Here is a 27,669-nt window from a genome sequence, read left to right on the forward strand (position 1 = left end):
AAATTCATCAAAATGCTTTCTGGGTGGGAAAAAGATGCATTTGGGAGAAACTATACAGCCAGTCTGTGTACAGTAATTGAAATGAGAGAACACTGCATTGGAGACTCCTGCCCTCCCTGCCCAGGGGAATACCCTTCTACAGATAGTTAAAAAAAGTTGCTTACATCAGGCAATGGCCTAAACTGCTGTTTGTATGATTATGCAGGAGAGCACAGAAAATATTAAATAGTTCTCCACCAATTTTCATAAAGACTGGTACCTTAAATGCTTCATTGCTTTTTGTTCCTGCAGCTGTGTTCTCAGTACACTCATAAAATCCCTCCTAATCTATAACAGATTGTAGGGCATTTCATTTTCAGCTGCCTGTGTAATGTCTTCTCAACTAAAAGAAGTCAGCTGGAAGCTGCAGGGTTTTGTTTTCTCAGCTCTACCTGAGGCTCCTGTTAATTGGTACAGTCATGTGTAGTGTTTACTTTTACGTGTAAAGATTGAAAATGTTGCATTGGCAGCAGTGCTGCCTCCTTCCAGTGTCCTTGAGAGGACAAGTACCATACCTGGGGTACTCTTTGGCAAAGGTGATGTGCTTTTGTAAATACAAACTTTTTTTTTTGTTAATAGGACACACACACAAATTTAAGCTGTTCAGTTATGCTGGTGTATTTTGTCAGCTGCCCTGAGACTGATTCCAGGGGCAGCTGGGAGCACAAGAAGGACCCAGGGGATGTTTGCTGGGTCTGAGCCCTTGGGGCTCCATAATGGGGCAGTGCAAAGGACCAGGGCATCCATCAGTGCCAGACAAGACCTGGATGTTTCTATTTGCAGATTCAGCATCTCCTACACAACTTAAGTGTCATCCCGCCAGCCAGCTGCAGCTAAAATAAAACAGACACACATCACCAGTGAAACAGTGTTTAATATAGTTAAATTACTTAAATAGATTTCAATTTCCATGGGAAATCATAACTGTATCCATTTTTGCAAGATCCAGAGTAAAGAGTGTGTGAATACCCCTTGAAATGATCATGACACACTGTCAACAATCACAGCTAGAGATACTGGGGACTTGAAATTTCATTGACAACACAACTTCATAAGGTGAATCAAAAGTTAAGAAGACTGCAGACTTTTGGAAAGCAGAAAGCAAACCTAAAATCAAGTGTATGGCATGAAGGAAATGAAACTCAGTGAGGGACAAAGGGGATGGGAGGTGGAGGAGGGGACAAAGGCATAACACTGTGATGCAACTTAAGTTTATTTTGCAAACCAGGAAAGATGAAAAGGAGCAAAAGTATAGTACAAGAGCAGACTTGGCAGTTTTACAGAAGTCAATATACTATACTTTTCAGAGATGTTTCCTAGTGGAAGGGAGAAGGAAAGGGGAGATGCCATTTAAGCTCATGTTTAAATGGCTTAATGCTTGGGTCATGCTTAGCAATAGAGCAAATTAATTAAGACAGGTCCATGGATTTTCACTTATTCTCATTGTCGAGTAGGAAAAAGAAATCGCCACCACCATAGTGCAATCATTATGCTGTGAGTACTACAATAATTCTGCCCTGAGAAGAGTGGAAAAGAAGTTTATTAAATGTCAAAAGATTGGAGTAATTTTTAGTTCTAGCCAAATTCAATATCAAAACCTTCCCCTCATAGAATATAAAAAATATAGCTTTTTTAAATAATTTTCTTTTTTTAATAAAATATCAAGGGATTTTTCTTTCATAGTTAGAAAAGGTACATAAATGATAACAGTGAACTATTCAGAAACCCCCCCACTAGTGATAAAGATGCCCAACACAGTCTCAATGGCACTATTTTAAGGTTGACCACCTCATATACACACTTGCCATCATAATCTTTTTTGAAGATCATCTAATTCCTGAAAATTGAAAATCTGTGAATAAGTGCTTACTACAGGAAAGTAAACTCAATGCTGCAGCACATAGTTCCTTGTAATGTCACATGGCAGTTACAATGTCAGACAACTCTCAGATCAGCAGGATTCTATTAAGACCATCTATGAAAAAGTATTTTTTAAAAAGAAAAGTTCAAATGAGCTTTTTTCCTTTTCTCATAAGAGCTCCTGTTAAGAGTTAGAAGATTTGGGTGGAGCTCTTTTTGACACGTTTGATACCGTCTCAGGAGCTAAAACTCAAAGGTCCTGTTTCCATTGGGAAGCCGCCACCCTCCGCTGGAACGCTGCACGGAATAATTCTGTGACTACCGCGGGTTTTTCCTCTTCTTTGGGGTTGTAGAATTTTCTGGAGTTTCATTTTAAAATGCATCTGATTCAGCCTGGAAAGTCACCTGTTTGTTGTTGGTTGATTGTATAGTGATAATCTGAAAACTGCCAAGTCTGTGTTCAGAGTATTACACAGAAAAAAAATTACACAAAAGTCTACAGGTTATATACACCTCCCCCCACACCTTGGTGTGGACAGCCTGCCTTCTAATTTATATATAATTTACAAAATATAGAATTTGGTATATCTGTTAGATCTCCATGTTTTCAATATTACAAAATAAAAAATACAAAAAAACCCACAACAAATTTCAGGGGAGTTCCCCCCACAAAGTGTCTCTTGTTTACATCTAGTCTTTCCCATGTAAACTGATAGATACCAAAGAAGAGCACAGACGACTTTTTAATAAATATAGTTGTAGAGCCATCTTCCTTTATCCTGATCTTCCCCTTCATCAGGTGTGCCAGCCCCACTCAGAAGAGCAGTCATTTAGCCATGGAGAAGAAGGAAAAAGAGGGGGCAAGGCTATAATGTCTTTTCATACTAAAACATTACCAATGCCCTTCTAAAAGGCCTTTTTGTGTGCTGCAACAGTGGGTGTCAGTTTTGAAAGCCCATTCAAAACAGCTAATAAAAGCACAGTGGTACACTTCAAATAGCTGGCAGTATGGGATGGAAACATTATGGGAGTGCAAATCCATTCCAAAATAATGCTTTGTAGTGAATCATACATTCCTTCAACCAAGTAAATGTTGTGTTGCGTCAATAAATACTTAAATAGCTTCTTATGCCATCCTGTGGTAGCAGCCTTTTTAAAAATGCCGAATTCATGTCTTATCTGTGAACTCTGTAGTGCACATCTTTGGTCAGCTTAGCACTCAGCCAGGAACAACTCCAAGGTGGTTTCTTTCTCTTGCTTTTTTCAATGGGTGGCCAAAGAATTTGCTGATATGAGTCATGGGGTGAAATTTCAACTGCGCCAAATGTTCAGCTTCACTACCAAAAAATGATTCTTCTCCTATTCACAATCCTGGGTAATGCAAAATCCATCTTTGTGTGGCGCTGCAGTCGGTGCTAACTAATTGGAGGCCCTTCATTTAGAAAGTAGGTGGTCATTTCTCCTTTGCCTTTGACCTTTATGACCCCTCGATACTCCAGCTGGTAGTTGTTGGCTGCTAAAACCTGGTACATGTCTGTGGTTACCTGCAGAATAAACAAGAGTGAACAGAGTGAACAAGAGTGAGCTTGCCTTGTCTTCCACACAGTCTTTCCATCTGCTTTTGGAGTAATCCATGGACAACATAAAGTAGGATCAACTGTTTTGTTTCTAAGTCAATCAATGTTTGCATATCAATCACTAACTGAAAGGTTGGCACAAGTTGCTGAACAAACACAACCATTAGAAACTGAGAAAGTACAGGTGTCACACACAGTTCACAACTGGGGAAACTGCATTTTTCAATGAGGTCACTGGATAAAGTGTAACAAATTAGTCACATTTTTAAAAACACACCAGTCAGTTCAGTCTGCTCAGATGCATTCATTGTATCACTGGAGTAGCCACTGGAATTTTCCACTACTAGTAGTAGTGGAAAACAGGTCAAACTTACTAAAATATCCTCAAAAATTACCTAGAAGTTACACAGTGGATGTACAGCTTAGGAGTCAGGGGTTGTTTTTATGAAGGAGAAGGTTGTTTTTAGGAGAAGGAGAAGGCAGTGGGCAATGGGAGAGAACTGATCAAATGGAATACTCTAGCCAGCATCCAAATTGTCTCTGCAGATGTCAGTCAAAAATAATCACTTGTGCTGCAGAACAAGAGAAGTTTAAAGACCAGATTTCCTGAGGTATTTATTTATTACAATATAATTTCTCACCCTTTTTCAGGTGGCTTTACAGACCATCTCAAGAGTGATGCATAAATATCGATCCAGTTAACTGACAGGCAAGGAAACAGCATGGCTGCCTCTCTTGGGCTTTACACCAGCTGCTCTAATTTTATAACCCTTCAGTGTTCCCAAGGAATGGCATTCTGTTACTGTGGACATTGGCTCAGCAAAAGCAGGACACTGCAATTGAATCACTCTCTGGAAAGGTCACATCTGGAGGGTGAGGAGCTGTGTGATTATCAGACAGGTCCCATTAACCCCTTAAACAATCCTCTCTCTCTGTTGTGTATCCCCGTCCTGCTGATGCCTGGACCCTTGCTGGCCTCACGCCACACACGGCACAGCGAGCAGCAAAGCAAATTACAGAAATACAGGGCTGAATCAGGCCCTTGGAAAATGAAACAAACACTTCACACAGCTGAGCAGCACATGTGAGCAGGGATCAGGCAGGACTGTGCTCAGTGCCAGTGAGGCACACGGGGCAGGAAGCTCAGCTCAGCACTTCCACCCAGAACTAAAGTGCAAGCTTTTAAACAAAGGTTGCAACGTTGGTCACAATTAAAAGAAAAAACTTGCTGGTACCACCAGCATTCCCTAAGTGGCTTTTCTTTCAGTTCTGTGTGGGTAAATGTATGGAATAAAGGAATAAAATGAAACCAAGATTTCAATTCTAATTAAGTTTCAAAATGTGTAAGTGACACAGGGCTGGCAGTGTAAGTTTTCCAGGGATTGCCTTACCTGAATCCTGTCAGGCACTCCTGTGCTGTCCATTCTGCTGGCTACATTCACTGTGTTGCCCCAGATGTCGTACTGGGGTTTGCGGGCTCCTATCACCCCAGCTACGACAGGACCAATATTGAGGCCTGGAAGGAGAGGAGAAATATGCTCAGATCCATTTGCTTGAAGCAGGTTATTTTTCAGACAGTAAAAACCCATCCTGAGCCTCCCTGGTTCTAGCTGTACTTTACCCTGACATGTAAAGCTATGGCCAAACTGTGGGGAGAGAAATGTTAAAATAGCATTTGGCTTCTTTGATCCATGATCCATCATTTATGCCCAACTGACTGGCAGCTCGGGTGGGATCTGCTCAATCCAGAGCTACTTTCCAGTGCCAGGTAATGGCATAAAGTTTTTTGCCACCTGGCTAACAAGCAAACTGCTCACTTGAAGTCAGCACATACCTGCTGCAATGCTGAGGGCCTGCAAGGCAGCAGCCCAGAGCCTTCCAGAACAAAGACAACACTTGACATCCTCAAATTTCTTCTTCCTTTTCTGTCACTTTTTATTCCCTGACTTAAAAGACAATTTAATGTCCAAGACTGCCAGAGCTGGAAGCACAGGGGCAAAATGAGCCCAAAGTCAGCCACCTTGTAAGATCATGCTTAGTGTAGAAGCAGTGTAGGCAGCACCTACAGTGCTTCTAATTCCCTAGGGAGCTTCAGTGATGCTGCTATAACCTAAAAAGCCACTGTGATGTTTCATAGAGGCTGAAGTGGTCACCAGCCACCAGACAATCAACATCACTGTATAGCTAATGTAACATCTGTGGTTTTTACTGTCCATAAAATCCCCACCTCAGAATGACCACTACCTACATGGAATCCTGTGAGCATAAGGACATTACCTATCTTCATCTGGAAGTTGTTGAATGAATGCTCATTAATGTATTTCATTTGGTCCATTAACCTCATGGCAAAATCTGCCAGAGCTTTGATGTGTGTCTTCCCTTCCTTGTCATAAGTGGAGTCGTTGAGGCCTGAGGCAGCCATGTAGGTGCTGCCAATGGTCTTGATCTTCTCCAGCTGCCTGAACTGGTCTTCACTTATTATCTGTGTCACAAGAGCAAGAGAAGCAAATGAACTTTGACAAACACACAGATGCTGGTAATGTCCATGCCACGTGCCCTGCCTTGCTGCAAGTAGTGGACAGAGCCACGAAGACAGAGGAAGAAAAGGGATTAGATACTCAAAGGAATCACAAGGGAATAGAAGGGATTTCAGTGTGGGAAAAAGATAAAACTGAAGACTCCCAGAGTAAGGAGAAATGAACCGTGGATTCAATAAACCACCCTCCTTCAGGAGCTCAGCAGAGCCCAACTAAACTCATGGATTCAGCTCACTTTGCTCACCCAGATTTTCTGCGACTTACTTCATCAAAATCAGCAATGATCTCATTGAGCAGCCTCAGACACTCCACCCCTTCGTTGTTGGCTTCCAGCTCCACGTAGAACTCAGAGAAGTTGCTGATGGAGGCGAACATGACGGCCACGCACTCGCAGGACTGGTAGTAGAGCTCGTCGTTGCGCCGCTCCTGCGCCAGGAAATGCGCGGCCACGTCCTTGGGCAGGATGTTGTGCAGCAGGCGTCTGTTGTAGGCCTGCAGCTCCTCCATCTCCTCCTTCTCCTCGGTGGCCTAGGGTAGGGGGAGACACAGGGCATGCACTTAATCTTTTGGGAGCTGCTCTGGGGAGGGAAAAAAAGCTGAAAATTAACTTGCGGTGAGGGCAGAAATAGAACGGGGGAAACTGCAAAGGAGAGCAGAGCCAGAGAGATGCAGAAACTTGTGTTTTGCAGTGGAAAATGTTCCATCTCTTTGTGCACATGTGTATGGAAAAGCAGGCAGAGAATAATGCCAGAATCCAGCATTGTATTTCTGAGCCCTGAACTGGTTAACCACTCAGCTCACTCCTTCCATTGTTTTACCATTTATAAATGAGGATTACAATGTTTATCTGCTTCCCAAGGAGCTTTAATTAATTGTTGCTTCCTCAGTGCCTGGTACTCAAACCACAAAGACCTATAATTAGAATGATGTCCTGCTACCCAGAAGGTAGAAAATCTAAATAAAACCTGCAGCCCTTTGGCCCCCCAGCCATGAGTGCTGGCCAGAGCCCAGGCCTGTCCTGCTTGCTTGGGAATCACATACAGGGCCCCAACATCGCTCATGGGCACAAGTAGTGAAAACATTAACAGTGAACCCAGGGACAGGAGCACAGTGTGGCATTATCCACAGTGTGTTGGTTAGCCAGTACTGCTGCCTGGGGGCTAATGAAGGCTGGACATTGAGCCAGTTCCCACTGCTTAACAGGAAACTGAATGAAAATGCAAATGTGAATCTTTCACACCCTTGAGCACAGCAAACGAAAGCTCACTGAACTCTGGGAAACAATTCAGCAGTGAATATGAGCTTCCTATATTTATAAATTGTGTTACATTACATGTTCCTGCAGCAGTAACAGCTCAGTTGCCCAAATTCATTAATCTCAACCTTCGGATCTATAACCCTTTACCACGGGGACCATCCAAGGTGCATTTACAAGGAAAAAAGGGGTTGAATAACTGGGATGAGATGCAGAGTATGCCAAGTACCAAAAAAGAGCAGAGCATTATTAGTATGCCCAGTTATAAACCAGATTCAGATTAAATTCAAAGGCACTTTATCACACTCCTCAACTCGACAGTGAAGAGCTCAGTCATTTTATGTTAACACCAAAGACTACATGTGATCCTCCCACAGCCAACACCCACCAACCTGAAGTTTCCAGAGGAAATCAAGCCTTGCAGTGGATTCCACTTGCTGGGCATGCAAGTACAGTGCCAGGACAAAGACAGTGATGATGACGGGGGTCACAATCTTCAGCGCGACTCGTGTCGTCACCGGGGGGCTGCAGCCAAGCAAAGAGACAACTTCCCTGTTACTGGGGGAACACGGCCTTGCCACAGCCCACACTTCCAACACTAAGGCTAAGCAGCCTCTCAGGCTTTTTTTTTTTATTCCCCTCAAAGCCTGTGTTGGTAAAGGGACAAACCTTTACAAAAAGCTGGAGATTCTGGCTCACGAGTGCCAGTTTCTAAAGGAGGACTTGGAAATTGGAAAAGTAATCCAGCTTCTCAGAAAGGGTTGTCATTGATATAAAGGGCACTCTGCAGAGAGTGGCCATACATGCTGAGGGTGACAACACCAACATGCTGACAGCTCCTCAGACTGTGTTCATCCTGCCTTCTGCACTAGCTTCCCCAGGCTCCTGAATAAGGAACTGCTCTAACTCATGGCTTCTCTAATTAGTCACTTCTTAATGGGCTTTGTTGTGTAAGTGCTCTGTAAGCTGAAAAGAGCACTAAGGCACATTCACACCTCCTCTGACAAGCAGGCAAATAAAAACTGTTAAATATGAATTACTGAGTTACACAGTATGAAAATATTTTGATAAAACCTTTAAATTGTATTACAAATAATCCCTGGGTTGACATAAGTCCCACAGGAGAGAGGATGCTCTGAGAGTAGCTATACATACAAAAGGGCAACACTCAGTCCACTCAGGGCATCTGCACTGTGTTGCACCAGCTCACAGCAATGCACAAACACCAGACACTGCTGGTGAGTCAATGTGCTGCTATTGCACCTTGTGAACAGAAAATACCTACCAACAAAAACCTATAAAATATTTCATGCCAAAGTGACTCACCATGAGGATGTATCATTTGCAGACACGCTGAAAAAAAAAGCACAAACACAAGGTCAGAGGAGTGTTTGGCTCCCTGCAGCTCCTGCCCTTGTGCACATCATTGCACAGCTCCTCTGCAGTGTGGCACCTCTAACACTGTGTGGGGCTACAGCTCTTTGGAAGCAGAAAACTACTAAAAGATGGGAGGGGGAGGAGAAAACAGGCTTCTGAGCTACACTCAAAACTCCAGACTGATAGTGTGACATGGTTAATGTGGGTAAAATATCAAAGAAGCATTAAGAGTGAGAGAATAATTTGGGATTTTAATGTCAGTGTGGGATGCTTGGCAAATGCCTGTACATCGATCACTGCTTCATTAGGTCAGACTACAAAATTTGGCCTAAGGAAGAAAGCTTTGGGCTTTTTTATCTTGTGAGGGATAGCTGTTTTCTTCTCCTTTTATTGTGGCATGGAGATGTGTTTAATTCCTTTAACTCTAATCCTGCTCCCTTCTTCTGCACATTCCTCACTGCCAGCTTGTGCCCAGCTCTGGGTACCACACACAAGGGCACTGAAGAAAACCCTTCAGCACCACCCTATTACTACTGACAATTCTGCAAAGTACCCACGTGTATCAGAGCTGCTGGGGGAGATGGAAGGTGTGGAAGGTGCTTTTTGACACTGAAAGCACGGAACAAGGGAGCTTTCTGGTAGGTAGCAGCTGTCTGAGCTCCTGATTGATTGATTGCTTAATGCTGCTGGCTTTGTTCTTGAGTGTGGGTGGAGTATTAGGTGGCTGAGAACCATGCACAAGCATCTTTTAAAACACTATTGAAATGGAAGGAAAGAGATCAGGGTTTAAATTACTGTAGTGTCATTGATGCAATTAGAACTTTGCAGGCTACCAATGTGATACTAGCCTGAGAATGTGACAGCTCTCTGGAGAGCTTCAGGCCACAGGTTTATGGGGTTGGAGGGAACCTTGCACACAAATCAGACATCTAAATAATCAAAATAGGCAAGGGAACCTAACTGGGCATAACATCAAAAAATAAAAGCCTAGCAACTCTCTAACCTTGTTTGTTCCAAGACATTTTCTGCAGTTCTGAGCATGGAATTTCTTCTGACCTGGATTTTGCAACCTACTGTTGTCTTGCACACAATCTATTGCATGGCTCTTGGCCAGCTCCAGCACTGAACATGTGTGCTTGGACACAGACATAAAGCCTGGGGACTCCCCCATGAAAGGCTGGATCTAGCTGGAGACACCTCCCACATGGAGTATGATTCCCATGCTTCCCTAAATCACCTGGCCAAGGATGACTGACAGCCCTCCCTTATCACTCTCCCTCATGATGGGAGCATGGCAGACCTGACCCTTAGTACTGAGGCTGCAGCTCTCTGTGGGTGCTACTCCTGCTCTAAAAGCTTCATCAGAGACTCCCACATTGCAGAAGTGCAGCAAGCCAGTATTCACAGTAACTCTGGATAAGTGAAGGTGCCCAGTGCAGGCAGAAGGGGTGTTACATTGGTAGGTTGTTCCCCCATGGAACAGACATTTCCAGTAGCAGGTGGTTCTTTAATTACTGGAAGGGAACACAGAGAGAAGCTTGCTAACTACACTCCTGCTCAAGTGAAGTGCAAGTTTTTAGCAGGAAAGGCAGTTCATTTTAGAGACAGCTCCCACAGGACCAGAGCATCTCACTTTTCCCAGCCACAGTTGCAAGGACAGACAGCTGGAACAGAAATGATGGCTTTGATGAACAAATCACAGGGCAAAGCTCTTTGGGCTTCCCTGTGCAGGAGCTCAGTTTAGAAGACCACATTGGCCCATCACATCTTTAAAGCAATGCATTAGTTTTGTCTTCCTCTGCAGAGGAGAAGGGAACACGATAGCCCTGTGCATGCAGTCACTCTCCCTGTGTCACACACTGGTGTGGCTGCAGCCAAGTCTGGCAATTCCCAACGTGCTGTAATCAGCCCTTCAGCTGCCTGCATGCTGGGCTGGTTTGTACACACAAGTGTGAAGTGACACCTGCATCACTTCTAATTAGTCAGAGTACCATAGTGGCTGCAGAGCAGACACTAATTATGTAGCTACAATGGGCACCCAATTAAAGTAGTATGAGGTCATGGTGGCTTTTCTGTTTTTTTAGTATCAGCTGGACAATAAGGTCCATCTCTGAACTCTGTGCTACATGCTGAGCTCCCATTTCACACAAATGGCCTTCCAGACACCGGGGCAATAAATAGCCATCCATGGAGCTCCTTGGACAAAACAAATTGTCCTGGATTCCACTGGAATATAGTTAAATTTCTTCCTAGCTGGTGCAGTGCTGTGTTTTGGATTAAGTATGAGAAGGATGTTGATAACATGCTGATGTATTAGCTGTTGCTAAGTAGTGTTTATACTAAATCAAGGACTTTTCAGCTCCTCAACAACCCCAGGGAGCAGGCTGGAGGGACACAGGATGCTGGGAGGGGACACATCCAGGACAGCTGACCCCCACTGGCCAAAAGGAATGTTCCATACCATCTGGCATCAGGCTCAGTATGGGAACTGGGGGGAAATCTGGCCTGGGGCTGCTGCTCAGGAACTGGCTGGGCATTGGTTGCCAAGTGGTGAGCAACTGTATTGTGCATCACTTGTTTTGTCTATTCTAATTAAACTATTATTATTATTACTATTATTAGTTTCTCTCTTTCCTGTCCCTTTAAACTGACTTTATCTCAACCCATGAGTTTTCTCCCTTTTCCCCCTCCAACTCTCCCCCCATCCCAGCACAGGGCAGTGAGTGAGTGGCTGTGTGGGGCTGAGCTGCAGCTGGGGCTGAACAAATCCCTTTTAGTGAGAGATAATACAGCATCACAGAAAGCTATTTCTGGGAAAACATGCTAACCTTCTCCACTTTATTACTGACTTTATTACTGACATTCTGATTGTGAAGTGATGTAAATTACACTTCCAAGTGCTGTAATTTCTCTTAGTGCTTGAATTACAAGAATGAAATTATATTTGAGATATAAAATGCTTTTATTTCACTAATTGTGTTAGAAAATGCTAAATAGTTTCTGCTGATGGAACACCTAATATCTGAAAAAAAGGGAAGAAAACCTCATTCTCCCTATACCTCCCCACAGAAAGCTCCATGGGGTTTCCTACCTAATTTCACTCCATTGAGTTAACAAAATATTTTAAGTGATTACTGTCAATGGCAGCAAAAGCTACACTTCCATTAACTGGCAATGGCAGCAAAAGCTGTATATCCATTAATTGTTACTGGGCACATGGGAGTGCTGAAATCATGGAATAGTCATGTGAAGGAGAGGAGTAACCAGATGCATTGGGCTTGAAGGGCTGATGGTTAATGATGGCTTGAAGGGCTGATGGTTAATGGCCATCCTGAAATCTGAGCAACTACAAATGTATTTCATAACACTCTGGGAAGGGCCATGCGAATCTTCTCAGACACCCTCCTGTCCTAGGCAGGAACAACCACAGCTATCAGCCTTGACAAATAGTTCACCTAAACTGGCATTATTTGATTCACTCACATTTAAGTACAATTGTTGCCTACAAGGGGAAATCATCAAAACAAGGAGTTAACACAACAGAGCAATTCCCAACGAGAAACAAAACTTCTGGAGGAGGACAGGCTTGTGGATGTGCCAAACTTCCCTCTCTGGTGTGGGGAGCCCCAGGAAATGGGGAACCACCACAGCAGTGGAAGGAGGCTGCCACCAGGATTAATGTGTGACCTGATGACAAGCCAGCTTTTGTAAGTAAAAGGGCACCTGCCCATTCCCACTGAGCCCAGCCCCTTCTGCTGGGAATTGTGCTGAGCCCAGCTGTGATACTGGCTTTTCAAACAAGGACATTTGTCCTGGAAGCAACTGGAAGTGGATCACTGGCCAAACATCAAGCACCACCACTCCACCACCCCAAGCTGGGTTTGATATATTGTGGTGGCTCACATCACATCCCTGAACAAGCTCAAATTTGTTGGAGGATTTTTTTTTCTTATTTGAGAAATGACATTTCTATATTGGGAGTGTAATACCAGCATAAAGAATGACTAACTACACTCCCCATTTCTGGAAAAAAGGAAATACAGATCCACTCTGATTCCAGTTATATTCTGTTATTAATAGATAGTTCATTAGTCAAGTCCCACATTAAAAAGGTCTTAAAGGGAACTGTATTCTCCTACTCTTCAGAGGCAGAGCACAGCATGCACATCACTGGCTTGCACCACAGCCTTGGCACTCCCATCCACCTAATGCCATGCTGGAATCACTGTGTGAAAGAAATCAGGCAAAGATTTCAGAAGTGAAAGGCACTTACTAGGTGTTGGCTGTAACCAGGAGATCTGCATTGTCAAAAAGGTTGACCCCTGGCACTTCCACAATGAGAACATATATAAATTCAATTATTAACATAAGGATCAATTTTCCAATACAGCTGATCTGAAGGAACACAGAGCAGGCCAGGAGACTCAATAAGACACTGTAGGTAAAGTACTGTATAAAGACAAAAATGGGAAAAAAAAACCCAAAAGAGAGATGAATGTCAGCTGGATAAATCAAAACTGAAAACAAAGGAAACTAAACACAGGGATAGAAAGGGATTGGTAGTTATGTTGTTGAGCTGACCAAACATAAACCTGGGGCTGCCTGCGGAATTCTCCCACATTACAGAAGTTTAGACTGAATGGATGAACAGGAAAACCGTGGCCCTCTTCTGCAGGCATTACATGCTTCACTCTCAAGAGACACAGGCTCACAGCTGGACACCCAAGGCTGGGATGCAGCTTTTCCCTGGACACAGTTCCTACCAGTTCTGCTGGATTAAGTTGTGCTTTAAGGCCAAATTCTAGGCTCAAATTTGCATATCTGTACAACACATAGGACCAAAGGTATTGGCAATTCACCCCCCTGGACAGATGCCCCGCTGAGGCCAATGGGGAAGCACTGTCCCCTCCAATGTCACACACTGGTTCCATCAGCAAGGTACAGGCTGGACAAACGTCCCCATGCCCACCCCATGATAATTTGTCCAGCCAGCAGCTGCAGAGGTGCAGATGTGTGGCTGTGCAGCACCTCTGGCACAGCTGGGTGGTGCAGCAGCAGCTCCTGCCAGGCTGGGAGCTGGGTGTTCAGCATGCCAGTGCTTCCCAGTGTGACTATGGGTGCCATTTATGGCTCCTGGGAAGGCCACAGGGATGCAAAATGAAGAGAGGCATGTTATTCAGCTCACCACCTTCCTGCTATCAAATCTGTGAAGATTTAAGCTTCCACTCTGTCTGGACAGGCCTATTTCTGGCAAAAACCCCATATCATGTGCCTGAGGCAATCCATCCTTTCAGTTAAAAGCAAGCCCTAGTTGAAGCAGAAATATGCTTATGTTCTGAGCTCATTTATTAATAGTCTGATATATTAAATTAGAGAAAATAACTTGTACAGCTTGTTCTTGACTCCTCACTCTTGACTGAGGGGTGGGATTCCACTGTCTCCTGGGTGGACACTGGGACTGACAGGCAACACCTGTAGCAGATCCAACACGTGCCTTGCAGAGTGCAGGTGAGGGACTCCTCACTTCTTGGCCCACTGAACAGAAGGACCTGGCTAAAGGCTGCCAGAGCACCCTCAGTGTGCAAAATGGTTATTCCTCATTGCCTAAAGTTCCTCTCTGTCCTGGGCCAGCACTCCATACAAAATCTTGGTGGGCACAGACTGTTCCTAGATCTGCACTGTGCCAGATTCTGCTCCTGGGCCTTTCTGCAGAAAGCCTCTGCACACTAAAGCCTCTGCAAGGTTAAAGTTGTAGTATTGGTGGTCTCAGAAACCTCATTGAATCACACAGGGACCATATTCCTGTTAAGTTAAAAGGAAATATGTTCAGTAGGATACCAGGACTTTCAGTAGCACCTTGGACATCTGGATGGTAACAGATCCACCATAAATCTGTCAGGTCCCCATAAACCCAGATGACCTTGACATAAGTTCTACCTCCATCCTAAACAGAGCTGTTTTTCCTTTTCAATTTCCAGTAAACAACACATGTAATGGCCATGACCTAAAAACTCGGAGAAAGGTCTTGAACAGCTATGCAAAAAGATAATTTTTTTTTTCTTTTTAAAGTATTCTATCAATGTGAAAAACATATTTGGGCTGGTTTGGATTGAGGGTTTGGTTGGGTTTTTTCCCATCAGAAGCATTTTAATTTTTTCTAAATGAGATGTCCTGAAGACACAGGAATTGCATTGCAAATTGAAGCAGACCACTGTCTGGGCTGCTGATCTGTCTGAGGCCAGACCTACCATACCTTGGGAACAAATATATAAGCCAAGTTTTTCATCAGGATATAAAACAATGGAGGGAAGCATTAAATCTATGACTAGACACTGATGTTCATAGAACTGATTTTTAGGTGAAACTGAGCACCCACAAACTCCTTTGAAATGACTTTCACTTCTGCAGGCCATTAAGGACCTCTTGGAGAGGGACATTTCCCCTGCTACAGGCAGGATCCAACTATTTTAAAAGCCTACAAATTATTCAGCCCTGAAGGAACTTAAACATGAATGTGGATTCATGATAATAACTTCAGACATTTAAGTCTGCCTATGTCAGTCCTGCAATGTCAGTCAAGAACAACCTTGCTTTCCTCAGAATCACTGAGATTTACCACAAAGGTTTGATAGCCTTTTTCCAGACAGACCTCTGAAACCCATTTTTTCCAAGCAATACCTCTGGAAAGTTGCAGCTGGGCAAAGGACTGTCACAGAACCCCTGCCAGGTGCCCAGGCTGTAGTTGGAAGTCAGGTTACTGATAAGGCAAATGTCCACCCGGTCAGGAGTGATGTTGTATTCAGCAGCCATGCAGCTGGCAAGATCCACAGTGCTGCACATGAACTGGAAAACAAAGATGGTATTAAGCTCCACAGCATAGACAAAGAGAAGAAAACAAAATAGTTTATATCAGTTTAAAAGCCCCTTGGAAATGGCTGTAGCAAAATATGCAAGATGAAATAACCAACTTATGTTTTACTGCATGTGCAGCAGCTATGTTTTTTCTCCCCCAAAATATTAATTAACAAAATCCATGCCCCAGAGAACAGCTCACCTCTCTGTGAGCCCAAACTCAGCAGTGGTGTTTGGAATCACAGCCAGACCACCTCAGTCCCAAAAGTGCACCTCAAAAGCAGAGTCATCACCGTGCCCATGAGCTGATCCCTACCCTTGGAGCAGGAGGCAGCCCCGTGCAGGGCTGGCAGCAAGCCCCAGGAACACTTATGTCCCACTCAGTATGGTGGGAGTTATTATAGTGTGTGTTATTTAACACATCAGCCTCGTGCCAGCCCTTCCTGCAGGGATCTGCATCGGGTGGGCTCCTGTACTTGGAGCAGAAGCATTTAAAAAATCACAAAAGGACTTGGGCACAAATCAGTGCCAGGCATATAATGGGCTCTAGGGATGGAGCTGTTGGGCTCCCATTTCTTTTCTGTGTCCAAAAAGCAAAGGGCACCAACCTCAGATGCTGTTAGTCCTAGGCAGGGTCATGTTAAATTCAATGGTTTTAAGAGTCACAATGCTGCAGAGCACCAATAAGAGAACAATGCAGAACTGAATGCATCAAAAGGAAATAATGGACATACCATGTTGACAAAGGCAGACAGAAAAACCAGGATAATGGCAAAGACTCCAACTAAGGTACTATTGGTCCTAGACTGTACAATCTTCTTAGAAAGAGTCTGGAGAGGAACTGGGAAAAGCTGCATGAGAGAAAAAAAAATCAAATAGACACATCAAATCCTTGCTTGTTTTACAGATTACAACCTGCATTTGAGCTGCCTGCATCCTTCAGCATGGGTCTGTGTGGATGGAGGATGGTGATGGGGGATGGCAGCTCTGGGACAAGGGCAGGCAGAGATGTGTCTGCCTCGTGGCAGCAGGCCCAGCTGGCTCTCCAAATCTACTTAGCCTTCCTAATGGGAGTGATGGCTCCTGAGCCCAGATAGCATGGCTTGCAGGGCTGTGCTCATCCTGTTGTGAGAAGCAAACCACAAGCCATCTGTAACTGAAATAGCCAGGAGCTCGAGCCTGGAAATTACTGGAGCAAAAATTTAAAAACGCAGAAATGAGAGTACATGTCATGTCCCTTTGATCACCAAGGCGTGTTGTGGGGCTCTCTGGTGCCATTTCAGACACAGACTGAAAACAGCCCAGGCCAGCCCTGTGATGTGTCAGACCCTCTGCAGAGATCAGCTGGCCCAGGCTGGGCTGTGGCACTCTGCTCCACACTCACAGTGACGAAAATCCCCGTGGCTGAGGGCAGTCAGGGAGCCCAGCTGGCCCAGGCACTCCCTGCTGATGGCTACTGACTGCTGCATCCATTCCAGATGGAAACAGCCCGTGTGTCAGAGCAGAGCTGACCCTGCCCTTCCCAGCCTGGGTCACCCCTGGGGGGCCTGAGGCCTCCCTGCACTGCTCTGGCTGCAAGAGTGTCCAGGAGACAGCCAAGGCAGCCCTGTCCCTTCATGTGCCACTGCTGTGCCAGTGGGAGCTCAGGGCTGGAGCAGGAATGCCAGGAGACCCTTGTGCTCCCATGGGAGATTGTCCTCCCACAGTGCCCTGCCCCTCCACACCACCCCACCAGGGCAGAGGGGCTCTGCCCAGCAGCACCAGAGCCTTTTCCAGAGCCCAGCTCTCCCCTCCCTTACTCAGTGCACCAATAACCAAGCCACTAAAGGGTATTTTTAGAGACACAAAGAAACAGCAGCACAGCGCCATGGCACTGCAATTTAACTATGACTAATGTTTCTATTAAAAGTCTTCCTTTTCCCTTTTATCCTTCACTCTTACATCTTTGGGTATGCAACATTTTGTCAGCGCTGTGCTTCCCACACAGCAGCCCTGCAGTGTAATTACTGAGTGCTGCAGCTGATTAGCTGGAGACTCTTTACAGAGGCAGGGAGAGGTTGTGGCAAGAGTTTTGAAAGAGGTGATTTCACCTGCTACCAGCACAGGCTCCAGGTGAAAGGGGAGAACAAGGCTCTGTGGGGGACTGGAGAAAAGGGGAAAGGGGGGTTGTAACTTATTTGCACTGAATGAGGATTGATTGAAATGCACTGGAAACTTATGCAATCCTTCAGGCTCAGTGGCAGCCACTATAAAACAAAGGAAAACACCTTTCTCTCACAAATAAACCCTGGTGACATAGAAACTTTAGCTTTGTTGATAAGCCATGAACCAAAATATCTCTTTGCCCTACCATGTCCAGCTGCTTCCACACAGATGTCAGCTAGCAGATCTCTACTAGAACTGGGTTATGAAATATCCAATGGGGCTTTCCTCTGCTCTAGCCCCTAAAGGATTTGAAAGGAGAAGGAGAATCTGTACTTCATTTAGACAGTTTTCTCACTAGATTAGAGCAGGACAGGTTTTCCTGCCACTTCTCTGTTTAAGCCTCAAGGCCAAGCTCCACAAAGGTATTCAGGGATCTAACCTTCAGCTGTAATCTCTGGGAAATCAGGTACCTAAATAAAACTTTGGAGTTTTTTTGTTGTGGATCTTGGCTCAAGCCCCTGCTGCCAACAATCCCAAAAAAGCCAGAGTTTGAACCAAGCCTGAGATATCAAGCAAGGCGATCAGTGGAAGACACTTGAATTCTAATGAAAACATGTTTTCTTTGTATTTGTTTTCTTTGTATTCTTGGTTCTCATTACTTTGCAAACTAGGAAAAATTTTAGGTCAGTAAACAAATATAGCTGGGAAAAGTCCTGGAGAAGAAAGAAATGCCAAAACCCATAGGAGGTCAGGGCTGCAGTTGAGAGTGTAACAACACAGTCATTCCATGCCTCTGAGGAACCTCTGCCTCATGAACACTCGTGGGGGATCTGTCACAGAAGTCATGCTCTCCCCATTTCACAGAGGCAGCTGGAGACCAGGAACACCTGCAGCTTGAAGGACTTCTATGATAGACATGGGGAGCTGAAAGCTATCTCAGGTCTGACAATTCAGCTCCTTTCATGCATTGCTTCTTCCATAAAAATATCCACAAGTCAGGGGCATAGCACAAAAGTAGAAAAAAAGGAAAGAAGATTACTTTCCTTCCCATTTTCAAAAAAACCCAAAAATAAGACCTCTTCTGTGCTCATAAAAGAAGCAGAGTATCAGGACATTGCAGTACAGTGAAAATCCAAGCAGCACTGCTGGTGGGCCCATTGGCTTGTACTGTCCAAACGGACACTCAAATCCTGCCTGAGTGACAAACAGAAATCTGATGAAATGGCAGCTCCCAGACCCATTTGCACTCCTGAGAAGGGGCTGAGAGCAAGGATGTGATCCATCTGGGCAGCCACACAAGGTGAGGTCACTCATTAGCACTCTTGAAATCCCCATGTAAAGAAAACCACAATGGGAAAAAAATAAAATTGGATTGTCCAGTTGATTCTAGTTCCCTCTGAATTGAAATGTGTAAATGCAGGTGAAGAAAGAGCACTGCTGTGCAGGTGAAAGTACAAGTTTAAAAAGTGATCCAACAAGAAATATGTGACACTGAAAATAATCCGTAACCTCCAGTCATTTGCATGAAGAAATTACTCTAAATAAAGTCAATTCTTTGGAACAACAGCTAATGTAGGACAGAAGAGAAATATTTCTTCTTTTTGTCTTCTTAACATCTAGTGTGGGTATGGAAAACTGCTTAGATAATTGCTGTTATGTTGTAAGATGAGGTCTTTAAGGTCTGATTTTTCAATTTGTAATAAAAGCCTTTGAGTCATTTTGAAGTACATTAAGATGCTTCTGCAGTAAAAGACAACATCTCCAGGCAACTTGATGTTGCAAGTCCATTTCTGTAACTTATTTCACAGTGATTTATTAGTCTATTAAAAAAGTACAGTTTTCAGAGGGTTTTATTTTCCTGATTGAGACAGAACCTCCAAATGCTTTAGGAGCATCTAGACCAGGTTCTGGAGGCAAAGAATGTGATGGGCAAGCTACACCTATGTAGAGCTACAGAAAAGCTTATTTTCTCAAAAGGATAACTTGAAATTTCTCTCCTGTGTTCTCCCAGAACCATGCAAGAAGTTGAATTCCACACAGCAGTGCAGATACCAGAAGTTAAAGGATTTTAAGAAAAAACCACAAACTTGATAAGTTAGTAGCAAAACAGATGTCTGTCAGCAGAGTATTTGAGAAGGGACCCTGGTTCCCATGACCTTAGACTCTACTGGGAAGGGACACCACCTCACAGTGGCCAAGACTTCATGGAGCATCAAAGCAAAGAACTGGAACTCTCTTGTTTATTACAGCTGAAGAAACTTGGAAAGCCAAGCTGGCTGCGCTGGCAGTTCCAGGATCAACTTCTAGTCCATGGAGAATTTTATAGTGGAAGATAATAATGACAGCTAAAGAAAATAAAACATGATCAAGCTGTTCAGAAAGAGCCTGCTGGCCACTGTCAAAGGCAGAGTTAGAGAGGCCAAAACAGGGAGGGGAAATCTCACATGAAAGCTGGAAAGAGGAAGAAAAAAGAGACACTTACTGTGTAACAGCACAGCAAACAGGCAAAAGTTATGCTTATGCTGATGTCCTGGGGTGAACACCTGCTTTCCAACTTTGTGTGGAATGAAACACTGGTATTTAAAACACATGCTCTCCTCTCCCACATGAGTGTGAAACAAAGCAAACAATGCTGACATCCCTGTCTTCAGGGTTTTCATCTGAAGGATCTGCAAAACTGCCTTCCTTCTGCAGGTGTGTGTTTCCTGGAGCAACGTGGAGTACAGAAATAAAATAACACCCCTTATCCAAGGGCTGGGTAAACCCACTGCTTAAAAATCAAAGACTTGAAACACAAAGATGTTGGTCTGGATGACAGAAGTGGGCTGCAGCTATTAGCAGCCGCTGCCATCAGACGTGGAGCTGACAAACTAGAAGTACCTGTTCCCTAAACAAGCCATCTCATAATCAGGTGTTGTCAGCAGAGGCTAATTTGGAGCACTAAGAAGAGGTAATCAGAAAGGAACCTGAGCTAGAAGGCCCAATATTTTCAATATTTGCAATCTCTGCACAGAAGCCACACTGGATGTTATACATGAGTATGTTGTGGGGATGAAAACTCACTGCTGGAAATGTCAGGGGCTTCAGAAAATCCCATTAAATTCTGATGTTATTCTGAATTCCCTCTGATGTCTTGTGCATCCAGAGCCTATGCACTGAGGCAAAGCCAGCCTAGAAACAGTTGGAGGCACCACTGAACAGACCTCTTCTACAGGAATTTGGAAGATCAAGACAAAGAAAGCAAGAATGAAATCTGCCTAACATCCCAGGGACTGAAAAGTCCTGTGTGCCTTTTAAATTAATCAGTAATTAAGATCAGTAATGACTTTAACCAAAAAGCCCAGACCATAACCAGAGGATTTGAATGAAGATGGAAGAATGGAGTGCTGCTGTCAGTATGTGGCAGTGGCCTGTAAATGCCACTGGGTGACAAACAGCTCTGAGCCTTGGATCAGGCAGCTGGGGTGCTCCAGAGCTCGAGGCCTGGCCCAGCTGCTGTCCCAGCAGAACCAGGCACCTGGGGTGGCCCTGCTTGACTGGCAGAGTGCTGGGATGGTGCTGCCAGAGACCTGCAGCACAGCTCAGCACACAATTCCCAAGTTCACTGTGGCTGTGACCTGAATCTTGTCACAATTAACTGCTAATCACATGAACTGCTGATACCTGTTTACAAATGGATGACTTTCAGTAACATCCTCAAGTGCAATGGACACACCAAGTGCAACCAGGCATCTGTGGGTACCATTTCCCAGCTCAAGGCACCCAAGCCTTCCTATCAGCAGTGTTATTTCTGACTCTGCTTCTCATTGCTGGAAAACAAGCCCGACCAATGGGATGCTGCACTTAGAAACTAGGCTCCCTTTAATATTGTCATGAGGCCAAAGGAAACCCTGTGAGTGAGTAGTTAACTTCAAATAGTAGTTGAAGCTTCTGTCACTGGGAACACTCTGCAGCTCTTATTATATGAGAAGGCAAAGCTTAATTTCCAAATTTAACTTAAAAAAAATCAAAAAGACATGTAAGGTGCAAGTCTGTCAAGAGCACCCACATTCAACTGTTGAAAATGGCACAGAGAAGATAATTAAAGTGAGACAAATCATCTGCCTGACATTATCCATTATCCCACTGTTTCTTCTGCTGGAAACATAATGCTACTGAGCTATTTTATTCCAGGCACTGAGGAACAAATCTAAGCTTGGGCTAAGGAGCCTGAATCTCAGTATGTTCCATGTTCAGACACTTCTAGACTAGAAGGATCCCTAAACCTGAAACACATCAATGTTTTTAATAGGAACACCTTTAAGTGAAATGGATGAGCACAGCACCCTTCCCACAGTGCTCACTGCCAGTTTACCACAGGCTGACAAGAAGAATTAATATGTTTTTGGACTTCACACAATGTATTTCTTTTCTGATCAAAGGCAGCTACAAGAAAGAGCCCAGCGAATGTTGGAAGCTCTGTACACTCATGTGAAAAAGGCTGATAAAATTCTATATGTTTATGGCTTTTACTTCCCTCCAGGACATTTTTCCTTGATGATATTCTGCTTCTGATTATCTGCCTACCCAAACAGGCATATGCAGCAGGGGCCAGCACACAGGCAACGCTGCAGGAAGTTTACAGGGAGGAAATGAATGGTCAGGGCTTGGTCTCACATTGGAAAATGTGCTCTTCTGATATCAATATGAGAGTGTCTGCAGGGGACTTAATAGACATGCAGATCCACAGAGTGATTACTTCTTGCTGAGCTACAGAGATGCCAACCCTAGCATCTGTTTGCAGTTCATTCTGCCTTATCAAAGGCTTTTTCTGTAACCCTTATCACATAGTGTGGAAAGGATGGCTAACAAAACACACTCTGTTAGCTGAAGAAGCAGATTGCTGATCTGGTTATCTTAGGCAGAGGACTACAAAGAAACCACAGTACTCACCTTTACACAGGAGTAAATGACTGAAACAAACACCACCGTGGTCAGGATCAGGAAACAGGTCAGGTAAAATCCCAGCATGAATGTAGAGCTGAAATCAAGGAGAGGTTTGGTTGGTTTGGTTTTGTTTTTTTAAATGCACATTGTATAGAATAGCTCCAGCTCTGCTCTCCAGAACACATTTGTACAAGCTATGACACACTGCACAGGCTTTCCAATTAGGATAGCTGTGGGAGACACGAGGTGCCTTGAATACCAAGATACTCTGGCCTATTTAGAATTATTCAGACAGGCTGCAGAACAGAGAATGCTGCATCTTTTACAGCAATCACCTTCCTGCTGGGGTGACAGAGGTGGGACTGAAACACATTTCATGCACTGGAGGAGGTGACAGAAGAACTTGTTGTGGCAGGTCAGCCCCCAGCTGGCTGTGGGCAGGGCACCCCTGGGAAGGAAGGCAGGCTGAGTGCTGAGGTGCAGCTGGGTGAGAATAATCTCAGTGGGAATGGCTTCCTGTCTTGCACAGGGAATGTCTGTGCAGCACCACTCTCTGTGCTCTGTCGGGTGCCTGGGATGTGAGCAAGCACAGCATAAGGATAGTCAGGGATAACAGCCTTATCTTGGCCAGCTTGAGAGGTTCCTGCTCCTCCCAACTTTGAAGCACAAAGAGGATTCCAGGGCCAACTTTTTACTGTGAATTTTCATCTGTTTTCCTCACAAAGAGATTCAACACCAATTTCCCAGTGATTGGTCTCAGTGTGACAGGATAGGCCCCCTCCCAGGAGTCAGCCTTGTTCATAATCTAAAGGAAGTACTCTTGTAATGTGACATTGAGGGCAACAACACCAAAGCCAGCTGGTCTCTGTGTTCTCTCGTGACTACTAGGATAATTGTACTTGCTAATTCACTGTTTGAGCCTTTTTAGAAATTCCTTAAGCAATTCCTCTTTATCATAATAAATTGACACTGACATTCTGTCTCTAGTTTCAAATTCAGATTCCACGGTGTGTCTTTCATGAAGCTCTGATGGTGACACATATGCACCTGTGGTTTCACTTGGTGTTCAATAAAAGACCAAAGTTATGCAACTGAAATATAAGGAAAAACAAAGCAAAAGGTGAAGGGAAGTGTATCTGACCTACAGTTAAAATACAGAATTTTATTTACTCTTGAACCAAACAGACGGGCCAGGCTGACTAAGGACACTTCAGAACTTGCAAAAAAAACCCCAAATAAACAACCCTCCTTATGGGCAGCATGGAAGGAGACTGAACAGCACAACATTTACACCACACTGCCATAAGGGATGGGCTCCTGCATAATACAAAGGAGGCAGCCATATGGCTGCCACACATGAGAAATTGTCAAGTTGTCATTTAAATGTTAAACTGGGTTTTATGGAGACAGCATAGTGGCTGCTTAGGGAGCTTGATGAGCAACACAAGGCTGGTAGAGGGCCTCTGCAGGTGTGAAGTTATGACAGCAATATCTGGAAGTCCAAAGTGTAAGCCCCTGTTAAATTAGTTACTCTCAGAGAACATTTTTGGATGTAATTAACATTGCATTAATTGCTGGGAATTATCTAGTTCCAATTTTGAGCCTCTTTCAGCTTCACTTGCAGTTCCCAATGCAGACCTGTCTGTTTACATTGTGCATTTGTCCTGATGTTATTTTGCTGATTCAATCCTTCTGTGAGCACTTGTGCCTAAGAGAGTGAATGATAAACATCAGACTACGTGTTATTTCTGTGACCTTCTGAATATCTGATCTGAACACTGCAAACCAGTCTCTAGTCTAAAAAGAGTGGTGGGAACAGACATAGAAAACAGTTGTGATGGCATAAAATAGTGCTGGAGCTTTCTTTAGGGACAATTTTTTGTCTTCTTGTAAGGAAGATAAATTTGGAGCCTTTTCATAGCTTCTGTGATCTTGTTTTTCAGTTTAAAAATGACTAACTCTAAATTTATTTCCACACAGCATTGCTTAGTGAATGGTGTATTATTGCTACTAAACCAGATTATAGGAAATACCCACATGCTGTAATTTTAAGTGATTTTTAAAGAACTCTTTGAGAAGTCCCATTTCTGCAGAGCTCACTGCTGGAAAAGATTTAGTGGGTTGAGCTGTGCCTTGCAGACAAAGCTGCAGACCAGTGCAGTGGGACAAGAGCACTGTGCCCCACAGCCCTGAGGAGCTTTTGCCATTCTTGCCTGGGAAAAGAAATGACTGCAACCCTGAAACCCAGAGTGAGCCACAAGCTCAGGCATGTGCAGCTCAGCCTCCTCTCTACCTCTCCTCCTGGCCAGCTGCTCTGAGTCCAGAAGAATAAATGCATGAGAGATTATCCTCATTTGCTAAGCAGATCCTGAGACCTCCATGCTCTGAGCAATGAGGCTGTGATGGGTTTCCACCTCCCTGTCCCAATGTGTTTAGACAAGAGGGCAGCCCAGCCTTGTTCTGTGAGTGTGTGCTATGCCTTGGCAGGCAATCTTTCCTACTCAGTGATATTTGTTTTCCACAGGCTTATAAATGTGCTGAACTGAATTTCCTAGGACTGAGGTAAATAATAAGAGAAATCACTTCGGGAAAACAGAAATCCTCACATGCCAGTGAGGAGGTTTTAATCTGCACTAGAAATGGGTGAAAACAATAAGCACCATGCATCACTTGAGCATGAATTATTTAAGGATTTTTCTCTTCCCCTTGGAGTTCTGAATTTTCAAGGAAAAAACAAAAAAGTAGGCTGGAATAGAGGAGGGGAACAGATGGGAGCAAAAGGATGAAAGGGTACTCACTGTGGCACGATTATGATTTGAACAAAGCAGATGAAGAGGAAGACTAGGGAGGCACAAGCCACATAGGCTCCAAACCTGTCATCCACCTGCTTGGAGTACTGCAAAAAAACACAGTTATTATGTTAGTGGGAAATTTGGCTGGCTGCCATCAAAAACTTCTTGCTTGGCTTTTGTCTAGGTCCTTGGAAAGCAGTGCTGGTATAAAACAACTTTCCCAACTCTCCTCTCCCAGGCAATCTGTAAGGGCAAGAATGGGCCCAAAGGCCAGGGAAGAAACCCACAGAGCTGGGTGAAGAGAGGATTCACCAGCTGCCCCTTGCATGAGAGGAACAGAAATGGATTATCTGGGACCAAGATTCTAGGTCACTGTCATCAGACCTAAACTTCTTGCATGGGAAGTTTCCTCCAAGAGGGACAAATGCTGCTAATGACTTGCTAAAACCTTGCATTTGTGCAGATGACTTGACTCGTCCTGGTGGCAGTGCAAGGCTGCTGTGCTTGTCACACAGTCTCTCCTTCCAGCTTCTTGTCATCATATCAGCCACGTGGGAGCTGCACCCTGTTCCCAAAGATGCTTTCTTTAGCTTGGAGCTCAGTTCTCAGCACAGACCATATCAGTGTTTGAACCACAAAATAAAGGTGCTCTGAACAGGTGAACCACTAATTTTCCTGGCAGTTTTCAGCTATAAAATTGAAGAGGAGGAGTGGGGGGAAATTACATGCTCGAGCTTTTATCCAGTCCCACACTGAATCATTGAACAGCTGTAAATCCTCAAAAGCTCTGCTTTTGTAATAGGTAGTCATTCTTGTCAAGGAAAGACTGTTTCTAAATAAAATTATAAAATAATTAGTGCAGATATATATGAAGTGTTTTCCCTGGAATAATGAGTTTAACCCACAGACCACTCAAGCATCCAAAGGATATGTGCTTGAATAAAAAATGAAAGAAAAAAAGGATTACTTTCTTTGTGCAATTAAACCCACCATTTCTTATGGTACCTTTAATAATGTCATCCAGGTACCTCTAGACTTAGAAATTAGACTTGGAAATTAACTTTTCAGCCATCTAGAGCTGATGATAATGGATAGTCTCCACTATATAGTCAGGGAAATGGTCTTTGCCTGACAGCAATATCTGAAACCAGATCAGGAAGAAATCAACTGCTCATGAGCTTGAGGTCTGTTACTCCCCTTTCTCACATTTTTGGGATAGAGAACTATTTCTTGCTTAAAATGGGCTCCCAAAAATATCCAGAGTACAGATAGCATCCCAATGAGCCCTAATAGTACCTGTGGCTCTATGGGGACAAAGGGCAGAGGAGTCCCTCCAGGGGAGGAGTCCCTCCAGAGGAGCTTAGGTAGGCTGAAGTGGGCTTCTCCAGTGATTTGAGGGAGATAAGGGGTGACTGCAATCTCAGTTTGGAGTCTGAAAGTCAGAGAAAAAATCTGGTTTATTCTGGATTCCCTTTACTGCTTATCACTGCACATTCATGTGTGTCTGATAGAAATGGCTTTCCTGGCCAGTGCTCCCTTCAGATGACTGTGATTTTTTTTTAGGACAAGTTACATTAAAGTTTCCCATGAAGAAGCATGGATTTTTTAAAGTCACAACCCCACCTCCAGCACCCAAACTACAGCTTAAACCCTAGATATAACAGCCTAACTTTCTGCAGGAGAATTAAAACTCCTAACAAGCCTGGCTGACCCACTGCAATGGTTTCTGGACAGCGTTACCTTTTTCTCCAGGTCAGGCTCCCTGAATGTTAAGAGGAATTTGCGCACGTGCTCTGAGCGTAACCGATCGATGCTTCTGGCGTCGATGGCCCGGCCCAGAAACTCATCCACTTCATCCTCTGGGTTCATGCTCTCCTGGGTGCTCCTGGGGATGCCATGGAAAGGGAGCATAAGAGCACAAGGTAATTTCTGCCTCTGCACCGTGTGTTATTGCAGTGCATAATGAGCTGGAGGTTAATGGCATTTTGCTCCAGTTGGGAGAGGGACTGGGAGCAGAGAGGGAGTGGTATCAGCTCTGGAGCTCACTGCCAGTCCCAAGTCATTACTACAAAGCTTCTATTTATTTGCCCTGTTTCTATACTACATCTGTTTCCTCGCACTCAGGTGTCATTTCCATCCCTCATTATCTAAAACCACTGGGTAGCCTTGTTCCCCTTGTCCTCTGACTTATCCTTCCCTGCACTGCTGTACTCCTGTAGCTCCAACTGCCTGCACTGAAAAAAAATGATTTATGCCTCCAGTCATATTTCATGCTTTCTAGTAACAATTTCTCTAAATATTATTTGAAA

At 44.2% G+C, this 27,669-nt stretch overlaps 1 protein-coding gene across 1 annotated transcript in view; it reads right to left on the reverse strand.

Annotated features, from left to right (window-relative positions):
* Positions 1-895: 895 nt before the first annotated feature.
* ADCY5 (adenylate cyclase 5) overlaps positions 896-27,669 on the reverse strand; it is a 204,129-nt gene continuing 177,355 nt past the window's right edge. Inside the window, exons 10-21 of the mRNA XM_036386627.2 lie at positions 27,101-27,245; positions 25,367-25,464; positions 22,575-22,662; positions 16,232-16,348; positions 15,324-15,488; positions 12,919-13,094; positions 8,595-8,621; positions 7,661-7,793; positions 6,278-6,541; positions 5,754-5,958; positions 4,868-4,992; positions 896-3,443 (exon numbers count right to left, since the gene is read on the reverse strand). Coding sequence (XP_036242520.1) covers positions 3,315-3,443; positions 4,868-4,992; positions 5,754-5,958; positions 6,278-6,541; positions 7,661-7,793; positions 8,595-8,621; positions 12,919-13,094; positions 15,324-15,488; positions 16,232-16,348; positions 22,575-22,662; positions 25,367-25,464; positions 27,101-27,245 — 1,672 coding nt within the window. The 3' untranslated portion in view covers positions 896-3,314. The remainder of the gene's footprint in view (positions 3,444-4,867; positions 4,993-5,753; positions 5,959-6,277; positions 6,542-7,660; positions 7,794-8,594; positions 8,622-12,918; positions 13,095-15,323; positions 15,489-16,231; positions 16,349-22,574; positions 22,663-25,366; positions 25,465-27,100; positions 27,246-27,669) is intronic.

The sequence above is a fragment of the Molothrus ater genome, chromosome 7 (genome assembly GCF_012460135.2).
Source record: "Molothrus ater isolate BHLD 08-10-18 breed brown headed cowbird chromosome 7, BPBGC_Mater_1.1, whole genome shotgun sequence".
Classification (NCBI taxonomy): Eukaryota; Metazoa; Chordata; class Aves; order Passeriformes; family Icteridae; genus Molothrus; species Molothrus ater.